This window comes from Rhinopithecus bieti, unplaced genomic scaffold (assembly GCF_001698545.2).
Source record: "Rhinopithecus bieti isolate Rb0 unplaced genomic scaffold, ASM169854v2 scaffold_21879, whole genome shotgun sequence".
NCBI lineage: Eukaryota > Metazoa > Chordata > Mammalia > Primates > Cercopithecidae > Rhinopithecus > Rhinopithecus bieti.
In genome coordinates, this window is record NW_016810237.1 from 51,345 (window position 1) to 75,345 (window position 24,001).

Genomic DNA, 24,001 nt, shown 5'->3' on the forward strand with positions numbered 1-24,001 from the left:
TGACTTAGATTCTTCAGCCACTCAAAGTAAGATACTGTCACTCCTCCAGCATTCAGGTAGAGATCCTATACACAAAAATAAGACACCAAAGAAATTAGAAGATGATGGTTTTAGTAAAAGCTTAAAATGAACCTAAGACCTTAATTTCAATACCAAGGTAAACTGAACTTCAAATATCACAAATATATTTTAGCTAGTATCAGGAATTTCACACTTAATTTAACACTCCTCCCCACCCTGCCCAATTCCATCTAACGCTTTTTCTATTTAGGGAAAAAAAGATCATTTCTTGGCTTATTAATCAATGAATGTTAATAATCTTTGGTTAGAGCCTCTTCTCTACCAGAAGTTCTCAGACTAAATGGCTTGCCCACCAACCAATTGGAATGGACCGTCCACAGGGCCTCTCAGAAGACAGGATTCTTTCTCCTACCTAAGGGTAGCCCATTTCAGTTACATTAAATGTCTTAAGTGCAGGGGGTTCTTTAAAATGCATCCCAAGCCCACACTAATTTCTAGTAACTTTTTGGTGTAGACTCATGCTTACCTGCTAAAAAACCTGAGCATGTGTGCCTCATATTAGTTTTCTGAGTAAAGCCAGAAGGGGCACTTGAAATGCATAAGGTTAGGAATCATACAGAAAATCTTAGAGCTTAAGTTAGAACAGTGTTTCTAACACAGCACACATTTCTATAACCAGACTCTTAGAAGGCTAAAGACATTCAGTAAACAGCCTGAAATTGGAATAAATGTTTAGATCACAATGAAAAGTGACAAGCTTAGAATTAACCATGCTTCTATATTTTCTGAAAAGTGAAATAAAGATGAATTCACTAGAGCTTGGGAGACTAATAATTCCTCTCTTCCCCAAATTCCTTGCAAAAGACAATTTGATTCTAAGTACATACAAAGCCTAATCAATATAGATGACCTACTGGAATAACCATAATGTTTCTCTCCAGGAAGATCTTGTCCGCTTCTGGAGTTGTTGGCCCATTGGCACCTTCAGCAATGATCTGCAAGAGAGTCAGGAACATAGAGAAATGCCAACAACACCGTCAAATCCCCTCCACTGAGGGCAAGAGATGTGCATATATGAACAGGGGCCTGTGGAGAGAAGCACAGTTTCAGTTAAAATTAAATAGAGGTTATTTTGCTCTGCAAAGTGTATAAAACTACCTTTCACTTTTCTATTTATCTAGGTTTTTTTTTTATTTTTTTTTAATTTTTAACAGGAGTGTCAGGCAGATGTGTTTTTTTGGTAGTGGTTGCACAACTCTGCAGGGAGCTAACATTCATTAAATTACGTACTTCAAATGGGGGAATTGTACAGAATGTGCAACTGTACAGAATATGCCAATAAAGCTGCTAAAAAGAAAACTCAATCAGACTCTTCTATGACCCCCCTAACGTCATTCACATTGATAATGTTGGTTCTGGTTTCTATAATGTTGTCACCTTGGCTTTGACTCTGGGCGCGTTGGATTTGGTCAACTGCTTCTCACTGGCGCTGGGATCAGTATGTCACAGTCAGCCTCCAAGATGCTTCCTTCATAGGGCTTTGCCTTGGGGAAGCCCAGAACGGACCCATGTTGCTGCCATTGATTGAAAATTGCAATTAATAGCTGCACCAGAGTTTAAATGTTTATATTTAGTGTGCTATGCCATAAAAATGTATTAATAAATTGAAGTCTTCCAGTTCCTTTGGGTCAGTACCATCGGATTCAATATACTCCCATAGACTCACAACAGCAATACATTTAGCACCAAAACGATTAAATATCTCATAGAGTGTAGTCCCCACGTTACCAAATCCCTGTGAAGAACAATTATCCATGACACAAAAATTAAAGTCCTGGTATAGACAGCAAGAGTCATATTTTGATTAATGTAAATCCACATTCTGTTCATTTAGAAGCAATTCTCAAAATTCTTTTGCCAAAAAAAGAAAAAAAAACCCACAATGTACTAACTAGTTTCTCTTCAACAATAAAATTCTCTGTTTAAGAATGTGATGACCAGGCATGGTGGCTCATGCTTGTAATCCCAGTACTTTGGGAGGCTGAGGCGAGTGGATCATTTGAGGTCAGGTATTCAAGACCAGCCACAGCCAACATGGTGAAACCCCGTCTCTACTTAAAATACGAAAATTAGTCAGGTGTGGTGGCCCGTGCCTGTAATCCCAGCTACCTGGGAGGATGAGGCAGGAGAATCGTTTGAACCTGGGAGGTGGAAGTTGCAGTGAGCCGAGATCGCGTCACTGCACTCCAGCTTGGACAGAGTGAGACTGCATCTCAATAAATCAATCAATAAATGGCAGTGGTATTAAATACACCACCAGGTCCTGAGACCTTGATGATCAGATGTCCTATGTTGTGAAAAGGGATGTCACTAATTTGGAGAAATACAACTTTTTTTTTTTTTTTGAGACCGAGTCTCATTCTGTCACATGGGCTGGAGTGCAATGGCACAATCTCAGCTCACTGCAGCCTCTGCCTCCAGGGTTCAAGTGATTCTCCCGCCTTAGCCTCCTGAGTAGCTGGGATTACAGTCACCGCCACCATGCCCAGCTAATTTTTCGATTTTTAGTAGAGATAGGGTTTCACTATGTTGGCCAGGCTGGTCTCGAACGCCTGGCCTCAAGTGATCCACCTGCCTTGGCCTCCCAAAGTGCTGGGAATACAGGCATGAGCCACTGTGCCCAGCCACAACTTCTATCTTAAAGTAATTGCAACTTAATTAAGATTCTCCTAAGTAAATGCATGTTACCACATCAAACAAATTTGGGTCAATGTGTAAACCTTTCTATATACTTACAAAACTTAGAAAATCATGTTAAGAGACTTGCCCTTCTAGATACAATTTCAAGTTTGAATACTGACCAATATTTTGGTTGAATTTGGTGATAGTTGGTAATAGTTTCACATCTACTTGAGAGATACTTAAATCAGTTCTAGTTACACGAATCATACCAAGGTTCAAAAAACAAAAGATCTATTACTCTGAAAACCACCACTCTAAAATTTAAGAGATTCAAAATAACTGAATTTTAAAAGTACAATTCTAAAACTTTACTTAATGTCTATCAGTTATTAAGGAATTTTTTTTTTTTTTTACCTGAATAACAAATATTTTATCTCCAAACCCTGATGTCATTCCTAAAATGCTCATGTAAGAAGTTTCACTGATGAAGTTTTCAATCCCATGGAAGACACCACGGCCAGTAGCAGAGATGCGTCCATGGATGTCCCCTTGGCTGATGGGTTTACCAGTAACACAGGCGTGTGCATTAATATCCCATAAGAGGGACTAATTGAAAGAATGAAATGTCAAGTCCAATTTCTCTGTTGAATGAATATAATGAATTGAAGTCAAAGCAATTAAAAAGATGCTCATTAGGAGTGTGTGTATGAATGTATTTAAGGTACATTTTTACCAATAGAGACAAGACTCACTTTTCAGTTTTCTGTTCCTAGAAAATACAGTAAGTAGACCATATTTTCTTTTTTTCTTTTTTTTTTTTGAGACAGAGTTTTGCTCTTGTTGCCCAGGCTGGAGTGCAATGGCGCGATCTCGGCTCACTGCAACCTCTGCCTCCTGGGTTCAAGCAATTCTCCTGCCTCAGCCGCCCGAGCACCTGGGATTACAGGCATGTGCCACCACACCCGGTTAATTTTGTATTTTTAGTAGAGATGGGGTTTCTCCATGTTGGTCAGGCTGGTCTTGAACTCCCAACCTCAGGTGATCCACCCACCTCAGCCTCCCAAAGTGCTGGGATTACAGGTGTGAGGCACCGTGCCCGGCAAAGTAGACTATATTTTCTGACAGAAGAAACAGAGTGTAGGGATTGAACATCAAGTAAGTACAAATAACATCACAAAAGTAGAGCTAGCTCAGCCTAAAGCTATCATTCCTTCAACAAGTGTTTAAGTACTACTAAATCAAGGTACATACACATCTCATTCATGAGTGTCTTAAAATCTACTATAAGACTTGAGCATGTCACCAAAACAGAGCCTGATTCAGGAAGAGGCTTTACAATTTTCTTAGATGGGAAAACTCAATGTTGTCTTCTGCCACTTGTTAAAAAGGAAGTTTTTAATATAACTTGATTATATATTAATATAACTTGATTAAATAACATGATATTGAAGTTCATCTAAGAGTAGACTAACGAAACTACTTAATGAAATATTTTTAAAAAGGTATGTGTGGGTGAGAGTCCTGTGCTTCTGTGTGAGTAGAGTATCTTTGGTAGCAGTGGTTAGCTCTGCAAAGTGGAGATGGGGTTAGCAGTCTTCACCACCCATCTTTCTGTCCTCTTTCAATTGAAGATGTGCATATATTCTTGTTCAGAAACACGTGTAATTAGAAAAAAGAAGAATGGGGCTCAGGAAAAAAGAAGAATGGGGCCCCCTAGGAAGGGGCTTCCCTTCCAAGGCATCAAATATACTATAAACACGGCCACCAGAACACTGCAGAGTAAGCTCATCAGTGAAGCAGGAGAAACTAGAGACAGTCTTATTTTGTATAGGCAATTAATATAAAATGAAAATCCATATAAAATTTTAAGTCAGTGGCAAAAGTATGAAATACTCAATAAACCTGTTGAAGCAATTTGCTATCCCTGTAAACAAAATAAAATGCCTTACTTCATACCAAACCCCTAACTTCCAGCGTATCCCTAACGTTACACCTGGCTGAGTTAAAAAGTGATCTGTCCTTTATCTGTATTGTTTAAATATTTTACAGAGAGAAATTAGAATTATATTATTTGTATAATTACTAACAAAAGGATGAAAGCAAGGATGAAAATGCAGTCTAGTAAAGTGTTTTATAGAATTAGTAATTTTCCCACAGTTTGCGTTCGTGCATAATTAACACTCATGAATACAGAAATGCAAACCGAGTGCCAAATGCTTTTCAACAGTGAGAATGCAAATGCTGGAGCTGAAGAAAATACTGTCTGGGGTCAGGCCTGGCGCCAACTGCCAGGCTCCCCAGCATATGTAATGGTCCTGAAAGCCCAGAGAAGAATACAATCTCCCACCAACACTGCACTTGTAGGTGGGGCTAGGACAAAGAGGGCGGCACGTTCCAGTTGACATCTAGAAATGAGTAACAAAAACAATTGAATCCTTCTCATAGGCCTTGATTTTAATTTCTTATCACTTAAAGAAGGAAAACTGTTCACCAGTATAGTTCAAGCGGCAGTGCTTCACAAGACCTTCTTTTGCTGTTAGCACTGAGAATGAGCTACAAATAACATACCGCCCACTGGTTTGCACTGTTCAACATAGTATCTTGCTTAAAAATAACAAGAGATCGGCTGGGTGTGGTGATTTACGCCTGTAATCCCAGCACTTTGGGAGGTCGAGGCGGGCCTTGTCTTTAAGCAAGACACTACACTGAATAGTGCAAACCAGTGGGCAGTATGTTATTATTTGTAGCTGATTCTCAGTGCTAACAGCAAGATAAAGTCTTGTGAAGCACGGCCCCTTGAACTATACTGGTGAGCAATTTTCCTTCTTTAAGTGATAAGAAATTTAAAATCAAGGCCTACGGGAAGGAAGCATAAAAAGGTGACAGGTAGAAAATTGTCCTTTTTGGGAGGGGCAGTTGAAACCACAATTGTTTGAAGTGTCTAATACTGTTCTTATTTTATTTCAGGGAGTTGTATAACTTACCTGATGTAATACCTACAGATATTTCTTTTCTGATACTAACTAAGGGCTATGTACAGTTCTAAGTGCATTAGATTATTATTCATCTAATCCTTACATGAGTCTCACAAAGTAGGTACCACTGTTACTGTCATTTTGCATAGGAGGAAATGGAGGCACAGAGACTCCCAGGTCACAGAACCGACGGGTGAAGGTGCCAGGGTTGGACTTCAGGTGGTCTGCCCATGTTCCCAGCCACGGCATGACATCACCTCAGGAAATGTTCCCATTCCCACATTCTTCCTCTTCTCCAAGGCCCGTCTTTTCACTATGAAAAGAATTCCCCAGGCTTTTATTCCCCTGGGGGACTTCACTACCTCTACCACCCTGCATTTCTTCAGCATTGTCTCTCTCTTGCACCAGTGAATCTGTGGCTCACAGCCAGTAAACATGCCAAAAGACAATAAAAACCCTTTTCTTTGGGTAACAGCCACTTTTCAAGCTGTCTTCTTTCTGCTTCTCTCCAGTGCCATTTTTCTTAGTTGGAGGCTATACTCCATGCCCTACTTCCTTCTTCATATCCCCTTGCAGTCTGGGCCCCTGTAGTAGTCTCCTGCCCTCAAGTCTTCCAATGCACACTTAGCTGAGTCACACCTGCTTGAAACTAGCTCTTTGCTGGTTTCCCTGTGTTTTCAGGACAAAGACCAAAGTTCTCACAGTCACCTACCAAGCAGTAACCTGGCCTGACCCTTGTTTCTACTGGCCTTTCTTATATCAGCTTTATCTTTCTCAACTCTGGCCACAATAGTCAGTCCTTAGCCTCCCAAGTTCACCCAGCTTCTGAACTTCAGAACCTTCCCTCAGGTACTTCCTTCTGTTCCAAACACTTGCCACTACCCCTCCCCCAGNCCCATTTCCACATTCTTCCTCTTCTCCAAGGCCCGTCTTTTCACTATGAAAAGAATTCCCCAGGCTTTTATTCCCCTGGGGACTTCACTACCTCTACCACCCTGCATTTCTTCAGCATTGTCTCTCTCTTGCACCAGTGAATCTGTGGCTCACAGCCAGTAAACATGCCAAAAGACAATAAAACCCTTTTCTTTGGGTAACAGCCACTTTTCAAGCTGTCTTCTTTCTGCTTCTCTCCAGTGCCATTTTCTTAGTTGGAGGCTATACTCCATGCCCTACTTCCTTCTTCATATCCCCTTGCAGTCTGGGCCCCTGTAGTAGTCTCCTGCCCTCAAGTCTTCCAATGCACACTTAGCTGAGTCACACCTGCTTGAAACTAGCTCTTTGCTGGTTTCCCTGTGTTTTCAGGACAAAGACCAAAGTTCTCACAGTCACCTACCAAGCAGTAACCTGGCCTGACCCTTGTTTCTACTGGCCTTTCTTATATCAGCTTTATCTTTCTCAACTCTGGCCACAATAGTCAGTCCTTAGCCTCCCAAGTTCACCCAGCTTCTGAACTTCAGAACCTTCCCTCAGGTACTTCCTTCTGTTCCAAACACTTGCCACTACCCCTCCCCCAGTCCATGCCCACACACCCGTCTGAGTGCAGACCAGAACGTTTTACCTCCTAGGAGGCCTTTTCTGACCTTACCTTGAAAGGATCGAAAGGATTGGTTGGGCCTGTTATTCTTTTTTATAGCTTCAAAACAACTTCCAGCAATTTATCCCAATTGTAGTGAATACCTTGCTTACCCGTGGCCCTGCATGTAGTAGGTATAAATGTATTTTTTGACTCCATTTCTCTTCCTATTCCTCAAATGTTTCATTTTTTAAGGTTGCACCCCTTTCAGGGACAGGAGCTATGTTTCCTCTCATGTTCAGTTCTATGGTACTACCTCTGCTCAGTCCCCAGACGCAGGTTCTCCTGGTTCTCTGTGACTCAATCTGGTCCCTTTCCTTAATTCCACATATATCCAATCCAGTTTTGCTGAGTCTCTCTGTCACGCGCCTCACACATGCCAATGCTCCTCTCCTGGTCCTCTGGCTCCTGGGCTCGGTGGAAAGGCGCTGACACCACAGGAGGTTCTCTCCTGGCGCCAGCACAGCTGGACACTGCTGCCAGCCTATTCTTCCCCAGGAAGGATCAGCAAAGTTTCTCCACTGACTACCACGTAAAACACAAACACTGGTGCTTGGTGTTTTTGTCCTGGTTCATCTATCTCTTCATTCTTACTTTCTTTATTTTTTTGAGAAAGGGTCTCTCTCTATTGCCCAGGCTGGAGTGCAGTGGCACAACCACGGCTCACTGCAGCCTCAACCTCCCGGGCTCAAGCGTGCCTTCCAGGTAGATGGGATTACAGGTGTATACCACCATGCTTGGCTAATTTTTGTATTTTTTGGAAAGACAGTGTTTCCCCATGTTGTCCAGGTTGCTCTCCAACTCCCGGGCTCAAGTGATCCACCTGCCTTGGCCTCCCAAAGTGCTGGGATTATGGGAATGAGCCACTGCATCCAGCCTTCACTCTTACTTTCTATTACCTTTATAAATATGCCTTACCTTCAGACAATCTGAACTCTATTGTTTCTCTTCCTCTTATCCACCAAATCTCTAGATGTTCATATTCTACCCATTTTCAAGATCTAGCCCAAATATCTCCTCTAGAAAGTCTTATTTCAGAATTCATAATTTCCACCGTTGTATTACATTATTTCCATACCTTATCTGCTTATGCGCCTTAGTCCCTCTTTAAATGGAAGCCCTCTGAGGGAAAAATCAGAATTGAATGCTTCTTGATGTATGTTCTAGTGTCTTAGCATACAGCGTGGGCTGCCCTGGTCAGTAAGTGTCCTTTCCCAGTGACAAGTATAGGGCAGCATATAAGTAAAGCACCGTTTGTGTTCGTTACGATTTAAGAATAGACAAGTAGACATAAAATAATATGCACATCAAGATTATAATCGAATGAGAGAAAAACCCAGTGATTCTCAACTTCTGATATAATCAGTCAAACTGTTAATTCTTGTAGATAGCAAATGCAGAAGCCTCGGGGCTTCTGGTGGGTACTCACATAGTGCCCTATGGTGCTGGCATAGGTATCAGCGATCCAGGACATCTCCCGCTCACCTGTGCTCATGTCTGGGGCAGGCACATCAATGCCAGGACCTGGGGGCACAGGGAAAGAACAGTGCACCAGTTTTTAAGAAAAATTCTTCTCGAACACAAAGATCCTTGCAAGTCTCTGTAATAACCAAGTTACCATGACTAGAAAACTTTAGATCTCATTTAGGTAGCTAATCAAAGTCATAGAAATATTCATTAAGTGTTTCACTATAAAACTTAGACACATACAACATTACCTAATAATTTCTCCCACTGGCATTTACTTGCTCTATGTTTGGAAGTTACCTATGTACAACAGATACAAGCTACTCCATAGAATTTCTGAGTGTGACCAGAGGATAATCAATTTAGACGCTCTTGACCTCATTTCACTACCATGCAATTAGAGATAAGAGTACCGTTGTGTTCCATATAAGTAGGATTATTATGGTTAGGGAGCTGACATGTATGAGACAGTACAGTAACATGCTGCTTAGTGGGGGTATAAGCCCTCCTTACCAAGTAGAGAAAAAGGGGAGAGGGTCACATTGCTAAAGCAATTGTGTTAAGCCCCATATTATTTTACTTGTGGAAGAACGTGGCTTTGACCTATTATTCGACACTCAGCACATATAAAATTTTAGGCCTTAGCTTTCAGTTCCCCAGATCATAGCAAATTAAAATTTTAGGCTAACAAATTAGCTTCCAGGCAATAACAGAAATCACTGACTGCACTACTACTGACGGCTACAGTAAGATCTCTGATAAAAACATGTTAAGTGATGCTCACTCAAATCTGTAAAGGTGCAGAAATACTCCTCTCAAACATAGTAAAAATAAAAACAACCTAATTATCTTGTACATCAATTAAATGAACTATGGTATACCTATGCAAAGTACTAAACAGCCATTAAAAAGGGTAACTTATATCCATGTAAATTACTTGGAATTATCACGAACATACATATGGAAAAAGGCAGGTTTCATACAGCATGTATAACATGTTCCCACTTACAATTTTCTTTCTCTTCCCCTTTCTCTCTGCCCCCACATATATATATTGTTTGTAACTTTCTATATTACTTCAATTGTACAATACAAACTCATCTTTACAAAAAGAAAAACACAACTTTAAAAATGGTTAAACTATTAGGCTGGACACTGTGGCTCACGCCTGTAATCCCAGCACTTAGGGAGGGTGGGGAGGGTGGATCACGAGGTCAGGAGTTCGAGACCAGCCTGACCAACATGGTGAAACCCTATCTCTCCTAAAAATACAAAAATTAACTGGGCATGGTGGCAAGTGCCTGTAATCCCAGTTACTCAGGAGGCTAAGGCAGGAGAATCACTTGAACTCTGGAGGTGGAGGTTGCAGTGAGCCGAGATCATGCCACTGCACTCTAGCTTGGGTGACAGAGCAAGACTCTGTCTCAAAAAAAAAGGTTAAACTATTATGTCCCCCCATAAAATAATTAAAGTTCTTTCTAAGGGCTATACCCAATTCTTACTATGAATTTTACTTTTTCATTGACAGAATCAGTATATTGTAATGCTTTTTCTTTAACTCAGGGGCCCAAGGCCTAGATAATCAACTTCTTTGAACAAGTTGTGATGTAATGGATACAGGGCTGGTATAAGACAACTTTGAAATGGTCAAGGATTGCTTTTTATACCCCAACTGTCTCCACCTCCCACCTAATCTGTAACTCTGTCTTAGCACCCTTTCCCTTAGTCACCTTAAAAATCTCATGAAGTCAATGATGACAACAAAAAGACTTAAAAAAAGAAATCTCATAAGTCTAACCTACCCAAACCTATCCTTCACGAGAAGTCTAACCCCACACAGCACTTGGAAAGATTAATGCCATATTCTAGCCTCATCCACTGATAAAAGGGCTCTCTGGTGCTCTCCAGCTCCTATTTGCTCACTTTCCATTCCTTTAGTGACATAACTCTGCTGGAGGTCAGTATAACTTTGTTTAATCACTCCTTTTCTACCAATGTACAAATGACAAATTGGTCCTGAATCTTTCTACAGGTATCTACAAAGGTATTATGCTTGCTTTAGGATTCAATAAGCTTGTTACCTCAAACAACAATTCCAACTAGGCCAGGGCAGTGGCTTATGCCTATAATCCCAGCACTTTGGGAGGTTGAGGCAGAAGGATGGCTTGAGCCCAGGAATTTGAGACAAGCCTGGGCAACATAGTGAGATCCCATCTTGATTAAACAGTATATTTAAAAAACAAAACTCTGGCTGGGCGTAGTGGCTCATGCCTGTAATCTCAGCACTTTGAGAGCCCAAGGTGGGCGGATCATGAGGTCAAGAGACCATCCTGGCCGACATGGTGAAACCCCGTCTCTACTAAAAATACAAAAATTAGCTGGGCGTGGTGGCGCACGCCTGTAGTCCCAGCTATTCGGGAGGCTGAGGCAGGAGAATTGCTTGAACCAGGGAGGCAGATGTTGGCAGTGAGCCGAGATCACACCACTGCACTCCATCCTGGCGACACAGTGAGACTGTCTGAAAAACAAAAAAACAAAAAACAATTCCAACTGGAGAAGGGCTCTGGCAAGTGGCAAGTCTGAAGCACAGTTTGTAAATCAGAAACATATAATGATAAAATCCTTCTTAAAAGCAGTCTACATGCTAAACATGAAACAGCGTCATCCACCCAAAACAAAAATCACAAGTCTATTAATTATTAGGCTTATTAGTTTTCTACTCCATACAAAACTAATGTATAGGGATGCGAAGATTACAAGTAGTTCCTGAGTAACAGATACATCATTTTTTTTTAAATTTTCATTTTTTGAGATGGAGTTTCACTCTTGTTGCCCAGGCTGGAGTGCAGTGGTGTGATGTCAGCTCACTGCAACCTCCGCCTTTCAGGTTCAAGCAATTCTCCTCCCTCAGCCTCCTGAGTAGCTAGGATTACAGGTGTCTGCCACCATGCCTGGCTAATTTTTTCTATTTTTAGTAGAGACGGGGTTTCACCATGTTGGCCAGGCTGGTCTCGAACTCCTGACCTCAGGTAATCCACCCACCTTGACCTCCCAAAGTGCTGGGATTACAGGCATGAGCCACTGCCCCTGGCCTAACAGGTAAATTCTTATATAGAGAACAGGTCTGAGGCAGAAGTTCATCTTTTTTAAAAAAGCAACGTTTCTAACAGCATGTGACTAGAGTAGGAGATGAAAGGGTAAATTTGGTGCACAGAGATATAAGCGGATGAGAAGGGAGGAGACATCAGGGTCCTGCAGAACTTTACATAGGTGATACTTACACTCACACAGGAGAATGAACATTGACCTTTCAAAAGCTTTTCCAAAAACAGAAGAGGAAGGAACACTCCTCAACTCATTCCATGAGGCTAGAATTGTCCTGATACAAAGACTAGACAAAGACATCATAAGAAAACCATAGATCAATGTCACTTACAATAGCATTAAAAGGAATACTTAGTCATAAGACTTCTACAGTGAGAACTACAAAACATCATTGAAAGAAATCAGAGACCTAAATAAATGGAAAGACATCTCATATTCAGCATTGGAAGGCTTAACATGGTTAAGATGGCAATACTGGTTTGGGTGCAGTGGCTCATGCCTATAATCCCAGAATTTGGGGAAGCTGAGGTGGGAAGACTGCTTGAGCCGAGGAGTTTGAGACCAGTCTGGGGTACATGATGAGACCTTGTCTCTACAGAAAATTAAAAAATTAGCCAGGCGCAGTTGCGCACACCTGTGGTTCGAGCTACTTGGGAGGGTGAGGTGAGAGGATTGCTTGAGCCCAGGAAGTCAAGGTTGCAGTGATTGCTGCCTGGTACTCCAGCGTGGGTGAAAGGGGAGGGTGGGGAAGATGGCAATACTCCACAAATTGGTGTACAGATTCAATGCAATTCCTATCAAAATCCCAGCCTCTTTTTTTTTTTTTCGTTTTGTTTTGCAGAAGTTTACAAGTTGATGCTAAACACACATGTGACAGGATCAGGGCTCAGGCTCAGATCTGACCCTCAATCTGACACTCTCTGTGGAAAGAGCAGTCAGGAAATAACAGATAAATAACATCAAACTTGAAGGTTTGCCTAGGAGTGAGAGAAAAAACTCCCTTTGCCTAACTCCTAGGCTTCAAAGCTGTCTGGGCCCAGATGTCAATTTAGCTGCATCCTGGGTCAATGAGGCTTTTGTGCATTAAGCAAATAAATCAAATTACTAGAGTTTAAGCTGTGTTTTCTTTCAGTATTCCAAGGAATCACTTTTTGACCTTTGGAATTATTAGGTACTTGTCAATTCTGATACAATTAAGCTGGAGATATTGCAGATATGGGTGATAAATATGACTGAATAAAGTCTAAAACCATTCAAGACTGTTAAATGTGTTTGAGATTTAGGTGAAGAGGAAAGATCTTACAAAAATTATGAAGGCTATTAACAGGCTGAACATAACTTCGATTTGCCACATCTCAGAATCAGTAAGTACTCCTGTAAAAGCGTGAGGGAGGTAGTTAACTCATGTTAATTTATGTTAACAGGCTCCGTGTAATGATGCACAAGTTCACAGTAGTGCTGGGGATGTGGCATGTCAAAGGCCCAAATGCCTTTTAGTATGAAAGATAGGCCAAATCTAGTCAAGTTTTAGAGTTACCTATACTTACTGTATTTCTATATTAGGTTATTTCATGACATTTATTTCATGACATTTTTTACCTAAAAATGAATCTGAATAGCTTTCTTTTCTTTCTTCTTGAGCTGTGGTCTAATTTTGTTGCTCAGGCCAGAGTGCAGTGGCATGATCACAGCTCACTGCAGCCTCGACCTCTCAGGCTTAAGTGATCCTCCCATCTTAGTAGTTGGGACCACAGGCATGCAACATCACGCTTGGTAATGTTTTCATTTTTTTTAGAGATGGAGTCTTGCTATATTGCCCAGGGTGGTCTCGAACTTCCAGGCTCCCATCCTCCCACTTCAGCCTCCAAAAATGCTGGGATTACAAGCACAAGCCACCACGCCTAGCTTTTATAGTTTAATTTCATAGGAACTTGTCCATGGTGGAGGAAATGCTGATAAAGGAAAGTAGAGAAAAATACACTTTATTTCCTATTTAAGTTGACCTTATTTTGTTTAACTATACTGATACTAATAAGGCAGGTATTCTATTAGTAAGTAACTATTAACATTCTATTAACTATACTGATAGGGCAAACATTCTATTAAGTAATTATGTATATTCTATTGAAACAAATTAGAAGCCTTCTAGATAAAAAAATATATAGAAAGGTTTAAACTGCTTGAAAATTAAAGGATAAATGACAAATATTTACATATCATAGAAAAGAATACTCAGATCGCACACAAAGAACATATAAACACAGATAATAGTAAGATACAAAAACATCAAGCAAATGAAGATTAGTATCTTCAGAAATGTTGTATGTTTGGCAAAAGCTCCTACAACAAATAGTAGGAGGCCGGGCATTGTGGCTCATGCCCGCAATCCCAGCACTTTGGGAGTCTGAGATGGGTGGATCACCTGAGGTCAGGAGTTCAAGACCAGCCTGACCAACATGGCGAAACTCCATTTCTACTAAAAATACGGAAATCAGCTGGGCGTGATGGCACATGCCTGCAGTCTCAGCTACTTGGGAGGTTGAGACAAGAGAATTGCTTCAAGTCAGGAGGCGGAGGTTGCAGTGAGCCGAGACTGCACCATTGTACTCCAGCCTGGGCGACAGAGCAAGACTCTGTCTCAAAAAAACAGTAACAACAACAACAAAAAACAAATATCACTTTCATACTTACGGTATAGTTCTTGGGATTGATTTTAACACCAGCTTTAGCACCCCCAGATGGCACATCTGAAAGAGAAGACTGATGATTGCCATTCCATATAAAGGTTACAAAAGTAAAATGACAGAAAGCACCACACAATTTTAGAAAAACGTGATTCTTTAAGCTTGAATTTCTGAAAGTTCAAGGAACAAACCTACCATCGTTTTCTAAACTGTACTTTAAACAACATTTCATTGAACAGGAATTGTTCAATAACATTGGCTAGCCAAGTTCATATATATATATATATTTTTACATAATAATTAAGCAATAATAATAAATACTTTAACCTCTAATCCATAGATTGCAAATACAACAATGATAGCTTATTTTGTTGGGGAACAGAAGTGGGTTGGGACAGAGGGAAAGGGAACAGGACTTTTGCTGAAAGGAGGGATGACAGGAACACAGGGCTGTGGGTGAAAAGAAGAACAAATAGAAGAAACCACAGAGAGGGTGGCTGGCCGGGGTGGAGAGGGCGGCTGGCCGGGGTGGGGCGGGCACCTCCCTGGCCCTGCTCCTGGACTCAGGTCTGGGTCCTGCCTGGGTGACCCCCTGCCAAGGCCCTGGCCTCTTCCCAGGGTGGCTGGCCCACTCCTAGAGCCTAGGACATCTGAAGGGTAGGGGTCCCAATGGCCTGAGAGGGTATGGGGCAGGGGCTGACCCACCTGGGCCCAAAAGCCACCATTTGGGAGCTGACATGCTGCCTAGAGAGGGCGTGCCCTGGGAAAGGGGCCCACTAGAGTTTCTCTCCTGAGAGGCCCCCATGCGGGTCGGGGCAAACAAGGGGGCTTTATCTGCCTTGAGGCAGCGCTCCCTAAGTGAAGCAGGTCTACCCCAGAAGCACAGGGGCTTGGTTGGCACCTGAACTTCCTGTGCGAGGCAGCACCTGCTCATGGAGCCCCTCAGCCTGCAGGCGCACACTTGATTTCCAAGTCCTGCCTGGGGACTTGCTAGGTGGGGGACAGACCTGGAACAGGACCCTAAGCCCACCGCCTCCTCATACCTGGCGGTCCAGGGCTCCCTGCCCAGTGGAGCCAGCACTGGCTAGCCAGGCCCCTCCTGCCTGATCCCCCGAGCCCAAGCTCCTCTCCTGCAGTGGTGCCGCCCTGCCAGGCAGGCAGCTCTGGGGGCACGGGCAAAGGAGAAGGGAGGGCTGCACCCCTCTGGGAATGGCCTTTCTGAGCCACTCAGTGGCTGGACTGGGGCTCTGGCAGGAGTTGGGGGCATTAACACCCCATCCTCCCCTGGGCTCCACCTCATCTGATGCTCCAGAACCCCTTGCCCCAAACCCCTACACACTCTGTTCTATACCTCAGCCCCTCTGAACACCCTGGCACCATGGGGCCCAATGCCTGTCCTCCCCTGAGAGGGAACAGCTCTGGAGCAACGGGCAGCGGGGTGCACTCCCTGCCATCAAGATTTGGTGCTTGGAGCTGGTAGAGGGCTGGTCGCATCTCTCTGGGGCACACCAGCTCCTGCTTCCCCAACCTACGGCTTTGGTGCAGAGCCCCAAGGGAGAGAGCAGGGGAGGTGGGTGGCGGAAGAAGGGGGGATCTGCGGCTCAGTTTGTGGCAAACACGTTTTTGTGTTTTTTTTCCTTTTTTTCACCTTGTTCTTGTGTAAAAAGTGCACGAAAACTCGGCAGCCTATGCAAATATCAGCAGTGTTTCCTGGGGCGGAGGAACCGGGAGGGGCCGCAGGCCTGGCACCCAGCTTGCGACTGAAGGTGGCCTTGTATTGCTTAGAAACGTGTGTTTCAGTTTAAATACCAGACAGTAAAAATAGAGCTCGAGGACCACCTGCACTGTTGCCAAATCATTGCCAGAATGAACAGCTTAAATAAATAAACAATAGAAATATCTACTTCTCGATAAAAATCACAGTGAAACCATTTACCTTTCTTTGCATTATATATAACATATATTTGTAACGGACCCGCTTGCCCAGGGCAGCGAGCTCCTCGCCGCGCGCGCGCGCCCCTCCATGATACCCTCCTCTAACTCCATCTGGCAGCTGTGGCACTTGAACTGCCAGGACCGGCTAGTCAGGCCAACCGGTCAGAGCGTCTGGGGCTCCCGCGGCGGCAGCGACCTGCCCTGGTCCCGGGGCGCCCGCCCTGCCAAAGGGCGCAAACAGCACTCTGCCTGCTCCCTGCGCGCCCTCGGGACTGAAGCACCAGGGCCTGTCGGGCGACTGCGTGCTCGGGGAGTCGAGCGATGGCGTCCAGGCTTCGGGGCCCGCCGGCTGGCCAGGGCCGGGTAGCCTTGGTGCCCACAGGGCCGAGAGGCCGTGCCGCGGAGTCTGCCGGGCCTCTCTGCTGAAGTTCAGGCAGAGGCTGTGCGCTGGGGAGCGCGGAGGGAGGGAAGAGCCGACTGGGGACTGGGGCCGCCGGCGGGCAGTGGGCTGTCCGGGCTGGGCGAGGGCAGGCTCAGCGCGGCCCCGACGGGCTGTGCAGCTTCCGGAGTTTCGGGGCCTCGCCGGGGTCGGGGGAGCAACCTGGGGGTGTTCGCTAATTTGATGTACAGCGAGAAGGAGCGCTTGAGGCTGTTGGTATCCTGTAGGCGGTCTGAGAAGAGGTGCAGGCCACGCAGGCCCTGCTGCAGCGCGCTGGTGGCTGGGGGCGTTGGGGTTCCCTGCCCGCGCTCGGGCAGCCCTCCCTGGGAGACGCACTCCCGGTGGCAGCGCTCTCTGAGGTAGGTGGTGGCAGCCGTGGCAGCGGGGCCTCGGCCACAGGGCTGGGTGGAGGCTCCGGCGTCCTTGAGGGGGTGCCCTCATCGTCCGGGGGGGCGGTCAGCAGCTTCAGGCTGCGCTCCTACTCCAGCAGCTGGCCCAGGAAGTTAAAGTTGGGCGAGATGGACGGGCGCCGGTATTTCATGAACCTGTAGGCGTCGTTGGTGGACATGCCCATGGTCTTCATGATATAGGCGATGGCGATGGTTGCAGAGTGGGAGATGCCGACTAGACAGTGGAGGATGACTTGGCAGCTGGACAGCTTGGCTTTATAGATGAACTCGATAGACTTGTCCAGCCAGGGCAGCAGCTTTTCACAGTAGTTGTCGTTGATGGGAACCCGCATGAAGCGGCTCTGGTAGATGAAGTCAGGCTTGGGGCAGGAGTTGCTGGCATTGAGGACGTAGCTTATTCCATTCTGCGTCATCAGATCCTTTTTCAGGGCGTCTTTCGGTGAGCCCAGGTAGAGGTGAGGCAGGATGCAGATCAGGCCCACGCTGGGCAGGGCAGGCAGGGATGGAGAGGCTCATGGGTAGCAGGGCAGCAGGCTTGCCCTGGCAGAGGCCAGGGAAGCAGGAGGAGAAGGTGGCGAAGCCCCCCGCGAGGATGGCCACGCTGTCCGAAGCAGCCGTCCAGCTTGCTCAGCAGGATGGAGAGGAAGCTGTATGCAGCCAGCACGCTGGCGTCCCGCGTGCTCTGGTCATAGACCACCACGTCCTGTGGCTCCGTGGCCTCCACCTGGCTGCGTGTGGCCGGCCGGATGAACTCCACAGTGGTCACCTTGCCCTTCTGCAGCCGCCACTTCGCCAGCTTGGAGCAGCAGATGTTGACGGAGCTGAGCACATGCCAGCTGTTGTACTCCAGGAAGAAGCGGCTATCGATGACCAGGCCGCCCCGCAGCAGGCTGGCCAGCTTCTTGACGTCCATCACCTTCCTCAGGAGTCGGTCTCCGGCCATGGTGGGCCAATGGGTGGTGGGGAGGGTGACCCCTGAAGTGAGGAGGGGCTGTTGGGATGGCCCAAGTGTGGCCCTGCGCTGGGAGTGACCTAGCACAGGTGCCGGACCTCGTTCGCGCTCGCCTCGGGGGCGCTCCGGGGGAACCGCGCTGCGCTCAGGGCGCCAGCTCGGCTGCGCAGTCCATGGGCCCTTTGGCGGGGGCCCGTGCAGCCGGGGCAGGGGCGGGGGTCTAATATATAATCAGTGCTCTTTATAACTTCTAAAAGATAATAGGTTATTTACTATCCTTCGACTATAATTTGGTCTTATTTACAGAATGTGTTAAGGAATTGAAAACAAAGATCTAGACTTAAAATCCAATTAGCTCCTATTTTAAAAAATCCCCCACGTAAAAAAAGGCTAAATTGTAATTTAGACTAATTGAAAAATGATGCAGGTCTTAAAGAGTACGACTTAAAAAAATTAGTTCTGATAAGGTATATTTCTATAGCATCTTAACAGTAACCATATGTGTAAACACATTTCCCCAGAGTTCTCATAAGAAAGGCGATCACTTACCAACCACTGCACACTTGTATGTGATCAGAGAAGCCAAAGTTTTTACTTCATCTACACTCACATCAGTGCTGTAACGGATACCTGGTGGTGTTTTTTAAAAAAATGTGTTGGGGTGGGTGAGAATGAAGGGGAACAAACTTCAGTAAGTTTCAAAAAAGAAAGCTACAAATTGAAAATATCTCCTTCTTACATTTTACACCCAAGCTATGTCCAAAACACTTGAAGCAGCTCATATGTTAGAACACCATGAAAATGAATATAAAAGTTTTAAAAGCTGCTAATAACAGTAATTATGATTTGACACGACAAAAATCACTCTGCAATGAATTTTTTTTACACTTTCCAGAAGGCTTTTTTATGTTTCTTTTACCTTTTGGTTTGGGTGACTCCGGGGTGGCCAGGACCAAATGTGTCTCCTTCTGGCTTTTTGCACCGCACCAAGTAACCCGCGCCAGGCCGCACAGCTGCCCTGGCCTTTCGGAAGGACTAAGGCGAGCACGGTGTACGCTGCTCCGGAATCCCACCGCGGGAGTTGAGGCAGCGGGTTCTAAGGGCAGGATGGGGCGGAATCGTGAGGGATGCGGACCCGTTGGAAGGCACCGCCCAGACGGTGCCGACGCCCGCACTCAGCTGTTGACGAGTCTTTCTTCTAGCTCTCCCTTGAAAGCCGTCCATGCGCCGGTCTCTTTTTTTCTGCCTTTTTGTTTCCCTCCGGAGAGTCGGCGCGACGGTGAATTTCCGTTTCCGGCGGTGTCCAAGTGGCCCTGATGGGTCGCAGTTGTGAACAGGCTCGGTGCGCGTCCTGGGCTAGGCGGCAGTGGGGTCCCTGGCTCTGGGGCACTGGGAAGATCGCGAGTGGGAAGGCCCTCCCCTGGGTCACCGGGTCATCTTTGCTCCTGAGGAGCAGCATATTTCGCATCTGCCGGAGGTGTGCCCGGGGTTGTTGGGAGAGTGACGGAATGAATTGCTGCAGAGAGCCGGTACTGGGAGGGAAGATGTCGAGGAGACGTCGTTTCCTGGCGACGTGGCCCCGGCAGGCGACTTAGACCTAAACGGAATCTGTTGACCCCAAATTGTGCTTTTCCCACGAAGAAGAAAAGGGAGACATTAGTACAAGTTCGAAACTAAAATATGGTAGAGAAGCAACATAACCTCTGAAATAACACAGCGATTCAGTTTCAAAGCATTCCTAGTGCCCAGCTCTCCCAACTCCCGGCCAGTGTTCCTTGACATATGGTGATACATAAAGACTTTCTGTTTCCGCTCGTGTGTGTGTCTGTGGGAAGCCTCTGACTCACCTCTATGCTCCAGTAGCACCCTGTGCAGCCTTGCAGTGTATCCCTTATTGCATGGCACGGAAGATACTAGTTTGGATTTCCTTTGCAAGTCAGATCATAGCTATATCCATTTATTGGCACAGTGGCTAGCGCATCATAGATAGACACAAACATTTACTAAGCAGAATTAATACAGGACCTTAATTGAATGAAATGCACCCTGCGCCGCTTTTTTTTTCAACCAAGCTGTCATATTTTATGCAGCCAAACATCCTTAAAAAACTCACTAATTCAGTGAGTACCAATTTATTGGCCACAGATTCCCAGGTATCTCAGAAATCACTGGAAGGGTCTCTGTAAGTCCATGGGGTCTCCAGGCATCATCTAGAACCAGTCATATCTCGCACATACAGATATTGCTATTTTTAAAATGTATGTAGATAAGTTGTAATTTAGGAGTTTTACAGAGTTAACAGGTACTAAAAGTAATACTGTGATCATATTGGAAGTTCATAAAAACATTTTACATTTTTTATTAAAATTTAAGTTTTAGTTTAAGTTAGGAAACCACTTCATTAGTCCAGTTGATATCTAGGTCTGAGCTGTCAAGTATGGTAGCCACATGTGACTATTTAGAGTTAGAATGAAATTAATTGAGAGTTCATTTTTTCAGTTTCTCTAAGTACATTTTAAGTAACCACACGTGGCTAATGGCTAAAATGACTGAAAAGTACAGATATAGAATATTTCCATCCTTGGAGAAATAGATAGTGCTGATGTTGACATTTAAGATGAATAAAAAGTAACTTAACCATAAAATGTAACCTTAGCAGAGGTAACTCATCTAATTTATAGCATAAAAGAGATAAGTGAAATTGGGAATGGTTAAGCAATTTCTACCCTTGTTCAGTGAACAAATACATCATCTCTTCATGAAGAAATAAATGAAATTTAATGTTTTTTCCCTGGGTATTGCCTGGATTATAAAATGCTTCTCCCACCTCCTTACCCTAACCTTCTTCCTTGTAGGTTAGAGTTACTTGTTATTGGTAAATAGCCACTATGGAGACTAAGGATCAGAAGAAACACAGAAAGAAAAACAGTGGACCCAAAGCTGAAAAAGAAAAAGAAGCAGCATCTGTAGGATCTCCAGCTAGGAGACAAAGATTCCCGGAAGAGAAATCCCAAAGCTTTTGCAGTTTAGTCTGCTTTGCGGATGGCTCGATCTTTTCACAGGTATGTTTAACTACAGTCTGATGGTTCTTCCATTGATTCTTTTTAAATGGTAGGAGTCTCTCACAGGTGACATTTGGATTCACAAGTCTAGTCCAGCTCCAAAGGACATGGAGATGCATGCTGTGTGGCTGTTACCAAAATGTGAGAAGCTTTGCCATAGAAGCTGCCTTGCCTCCAGCATCTGCACTTGGTGTTTCTTGCCCAAGATACAAGAATTTATAGAATTTGTTTGTTCCTAAACTTTAAACTGTTTCTATGGTGATAGGTTTGCTTCCCCCTCTAGATATGTTTTACAAAGTTGTAATATAAAATACAAAAGTTACAATACTAATATGTAATACTAACATAGCTTTATTTAAGTGAGTCCCTTGGTGATATTCTTAGCAGTGTACTTAAACGTATTCAACTAAATGCCTTCCAGCAGCTCCAACCAGAGTAGGAATCTTCTTGCCCTCAATTTTATGGACAAGAAAACTGAGGTCAAGAAACACTACCTCCAATCAAGTAATTAGGAGAGCCAAATTTAACTCCAGAGCCTCTGCTCTTATCTGTTATGATGCACTGCCTCAGTATTTATCTTTTGGTTTTTAAAAAACTATGAAAATCATTCATAAAACAGATTTAAGGAATGTTTAATTTTCAGCTCTCTATACTATTGAAGTCATCTTGTTACATCTTTATCGAACAGCAATTATTTATATGGGGGTCAGAAGTTAATAAATGACAAGTTAATTATATTTATATATTGTCTGTTGCACTCTATAAAATATACTAAAGTACTCATATATATAAGTATACTAAAAAATTATCTACTTATAAGGTTGATACCTTTTACTCTATTTTGAAAGTGGGTGGTTTACTTTTTCCTTTTCTTTTTTTTTTTTTAATGAATAGGACTCTGGATTTGAAGACAAAAAAGCATCATATTCCAGTGGTTGATTGAACTCCACTAGAGCCCCCACCAATAGTGGCAGTGGTGACGGGGCCTCTGAAGTTGGAAAGAGCACTTTGATGCAATGCCTCATTCGGAACTTCACCCGGCAGAAGTTGACTGAGATCAGAGGCCCTGTGACTATCGTGTCAGGTAGGAGATGCCGTCACAGACACAAAGTTGGTGTGGCTGTCATCATCTGAGGGACATGCGTGTGTTTGTTGTTTTCTTGAGTGGAACATGTTAAATTTTGTCGTATCATGTTACATCTCTTATACTTTTACTAAGTTAGCTATAACTTCAGAAAAGGGTAAGTTCCCAGAGATAAGAGTGTATTATATATCTTATCCTGACTGCTCTATGGCTTTGCCAAGCATATTCCTTGGAAGGGCCTAGCAGGCCTGGTCACTGTGAACACATCATTTAACACATAGCACATACCTCCTATGTGCCAGGTGCACATGCTTGCCCTTATGAAGCCACATCCTGGTGGAGGTGGGTGTTTTCTCTTTTTCCTATGAGAATTTGTCAGGTTTGGGAGATGGTGACCTTTCCAAGTTTGAGGAAAGATGAAACAAACTTCCAGTGGTGGAATGGCAATGTGCACTCTGAAATCTCTTGTTATTGCAATAACATAGTTGGATTGAGTCTTTTCTTTATCTTTGGAGCATCCATATTTTCTTTTCCTTTTTTTGAGACAGAGTCTTACTCTGTGGCACAGGCTGGAATGCAGTGGTGTGATTACAGCTCATTGCAACCTCAAGCACCCAGGCTCAAGCAATCCTCCTACCATAGCCTCCTGAGTAATGTATGCCACCATGCCTGGCTAATTTTTCTTTTTTTTTCTTTCTTTTTTGGTTTTGAAGAGATGGGGTTTCCCCACATGGCCCAAGCTGGTCTCAAAAGTCCAGGGCTCAAGGGATCCACCTGCCTTGGCCTCCCAAGGTGCTGGGACTACAGGTGTGAGCCACTGTGCCCAGCCCATATTTTCTTGACCATTTTCTTATTACCTTAACTTAGAAATGATTATCGTTATGAATATTCTGTTGCATTATGTTTGAGGATGTTTTTAGTGATAGTGGGACTATGGGAAGTTTTGATAGAGGTGAAGACATGGTCCTGCAGCTGAACAGCAGGATCGTGGTTATCATGGAGCCTGTCGAGTCAGAATTTTCCCTGTTTGAGCACTTTTATTCATCTGGGTAGACTTTTGATGTTATTTAAATTTAGAACACAGCAAGAAAAACAGGATGGAATTTATTTTATTTTACCAGTAAATATGAACTTCTGGTACACTCCTGTAAATGTATATGGTGTTTTACTGGATGCAGTTAAAAAATGAAAGTTAGAGTTGATGCTCAGAGTTTTTTCAGGGTTTAAAGTTAAATTTTCATCTTTTCACTTATAGGTAAAAAGCGCAGACTCGCCATTACTGAATGTGGGTGTGACATTAACATGATGGTTGATCTGGCTAAAGCAGCAGATCTGGTAAGTCAGCAGGGGCAGCCTGGGGTGCTGATGGAGACTTACAGCGTTGTGGTAGGTGATTTACCCCGTGAAGGGAAGAGAGCTTTATGGTTATTAAAGGAATCATGGTCATCATCAGGGATACAGTAGATGTGACTGAATTGATGATGATAGTAATAATGGTAATAAATGTTGTTATATTAATAATACAAATGGAACGTGCACAATGAAATGTATTCCAAAATCTAAAAGCAAATCACAGGATGGAGAAAACCTTTAGTGAACATAGCTAGTAACA

At 44.0% G+C, this 24,001-nt stretch overlaps 1 protein-coding gene and 2 pseudogenes across 1 annotated transcript in view; all 3 read right to left on the minus strand.

Moving 5' to 3' along the window:
• LOC108541892 (glutamate dehydrogenase 1, mitochondrial-like) overlaps positions 1–19,502 on the minus strand; it is a 35,700-nt gene extending 16,198 nt beyond the window's left edge. The window contains 10 exon segments of the mRNA XM_017891661.1: positions 3–65; positions 936–1,016; positions 1,459–1,511; positions 1,514–1,596; positions 1,683–1,816; positions 3,118–3,297; positions 8,681–8,775; positions 12,000–12,109; positions 14,515–14,570; positions 19,163–19,502. Of these exon segments, the coding sequence (XP_017747150.1) occupies positions 3–65; positions 936–1,016; positions 1,459–1,511; positions 1,514–1,596; positions 1,683–1,816; positions 3,118–3,297; positions 8,681–8,775; positions 12,000–12,109; positions 14,515–14,570 (855 nt within the window). The 5' untranslated portion in view covers positions 19,163–19,502.
• LOC108541893 (uncharacterized) lies at positions 14,797–16,001 on the minus strand (annotated as a pseudogene).
• LOC108541894 (dual specificity protein phosphatase 8 pseudogene) lies at positions 16,408–18,281 on the minus strand (annotated as a pseudogene).
• Positions 19,503–24,001: the final 4,499 nt, after the last annotated feature.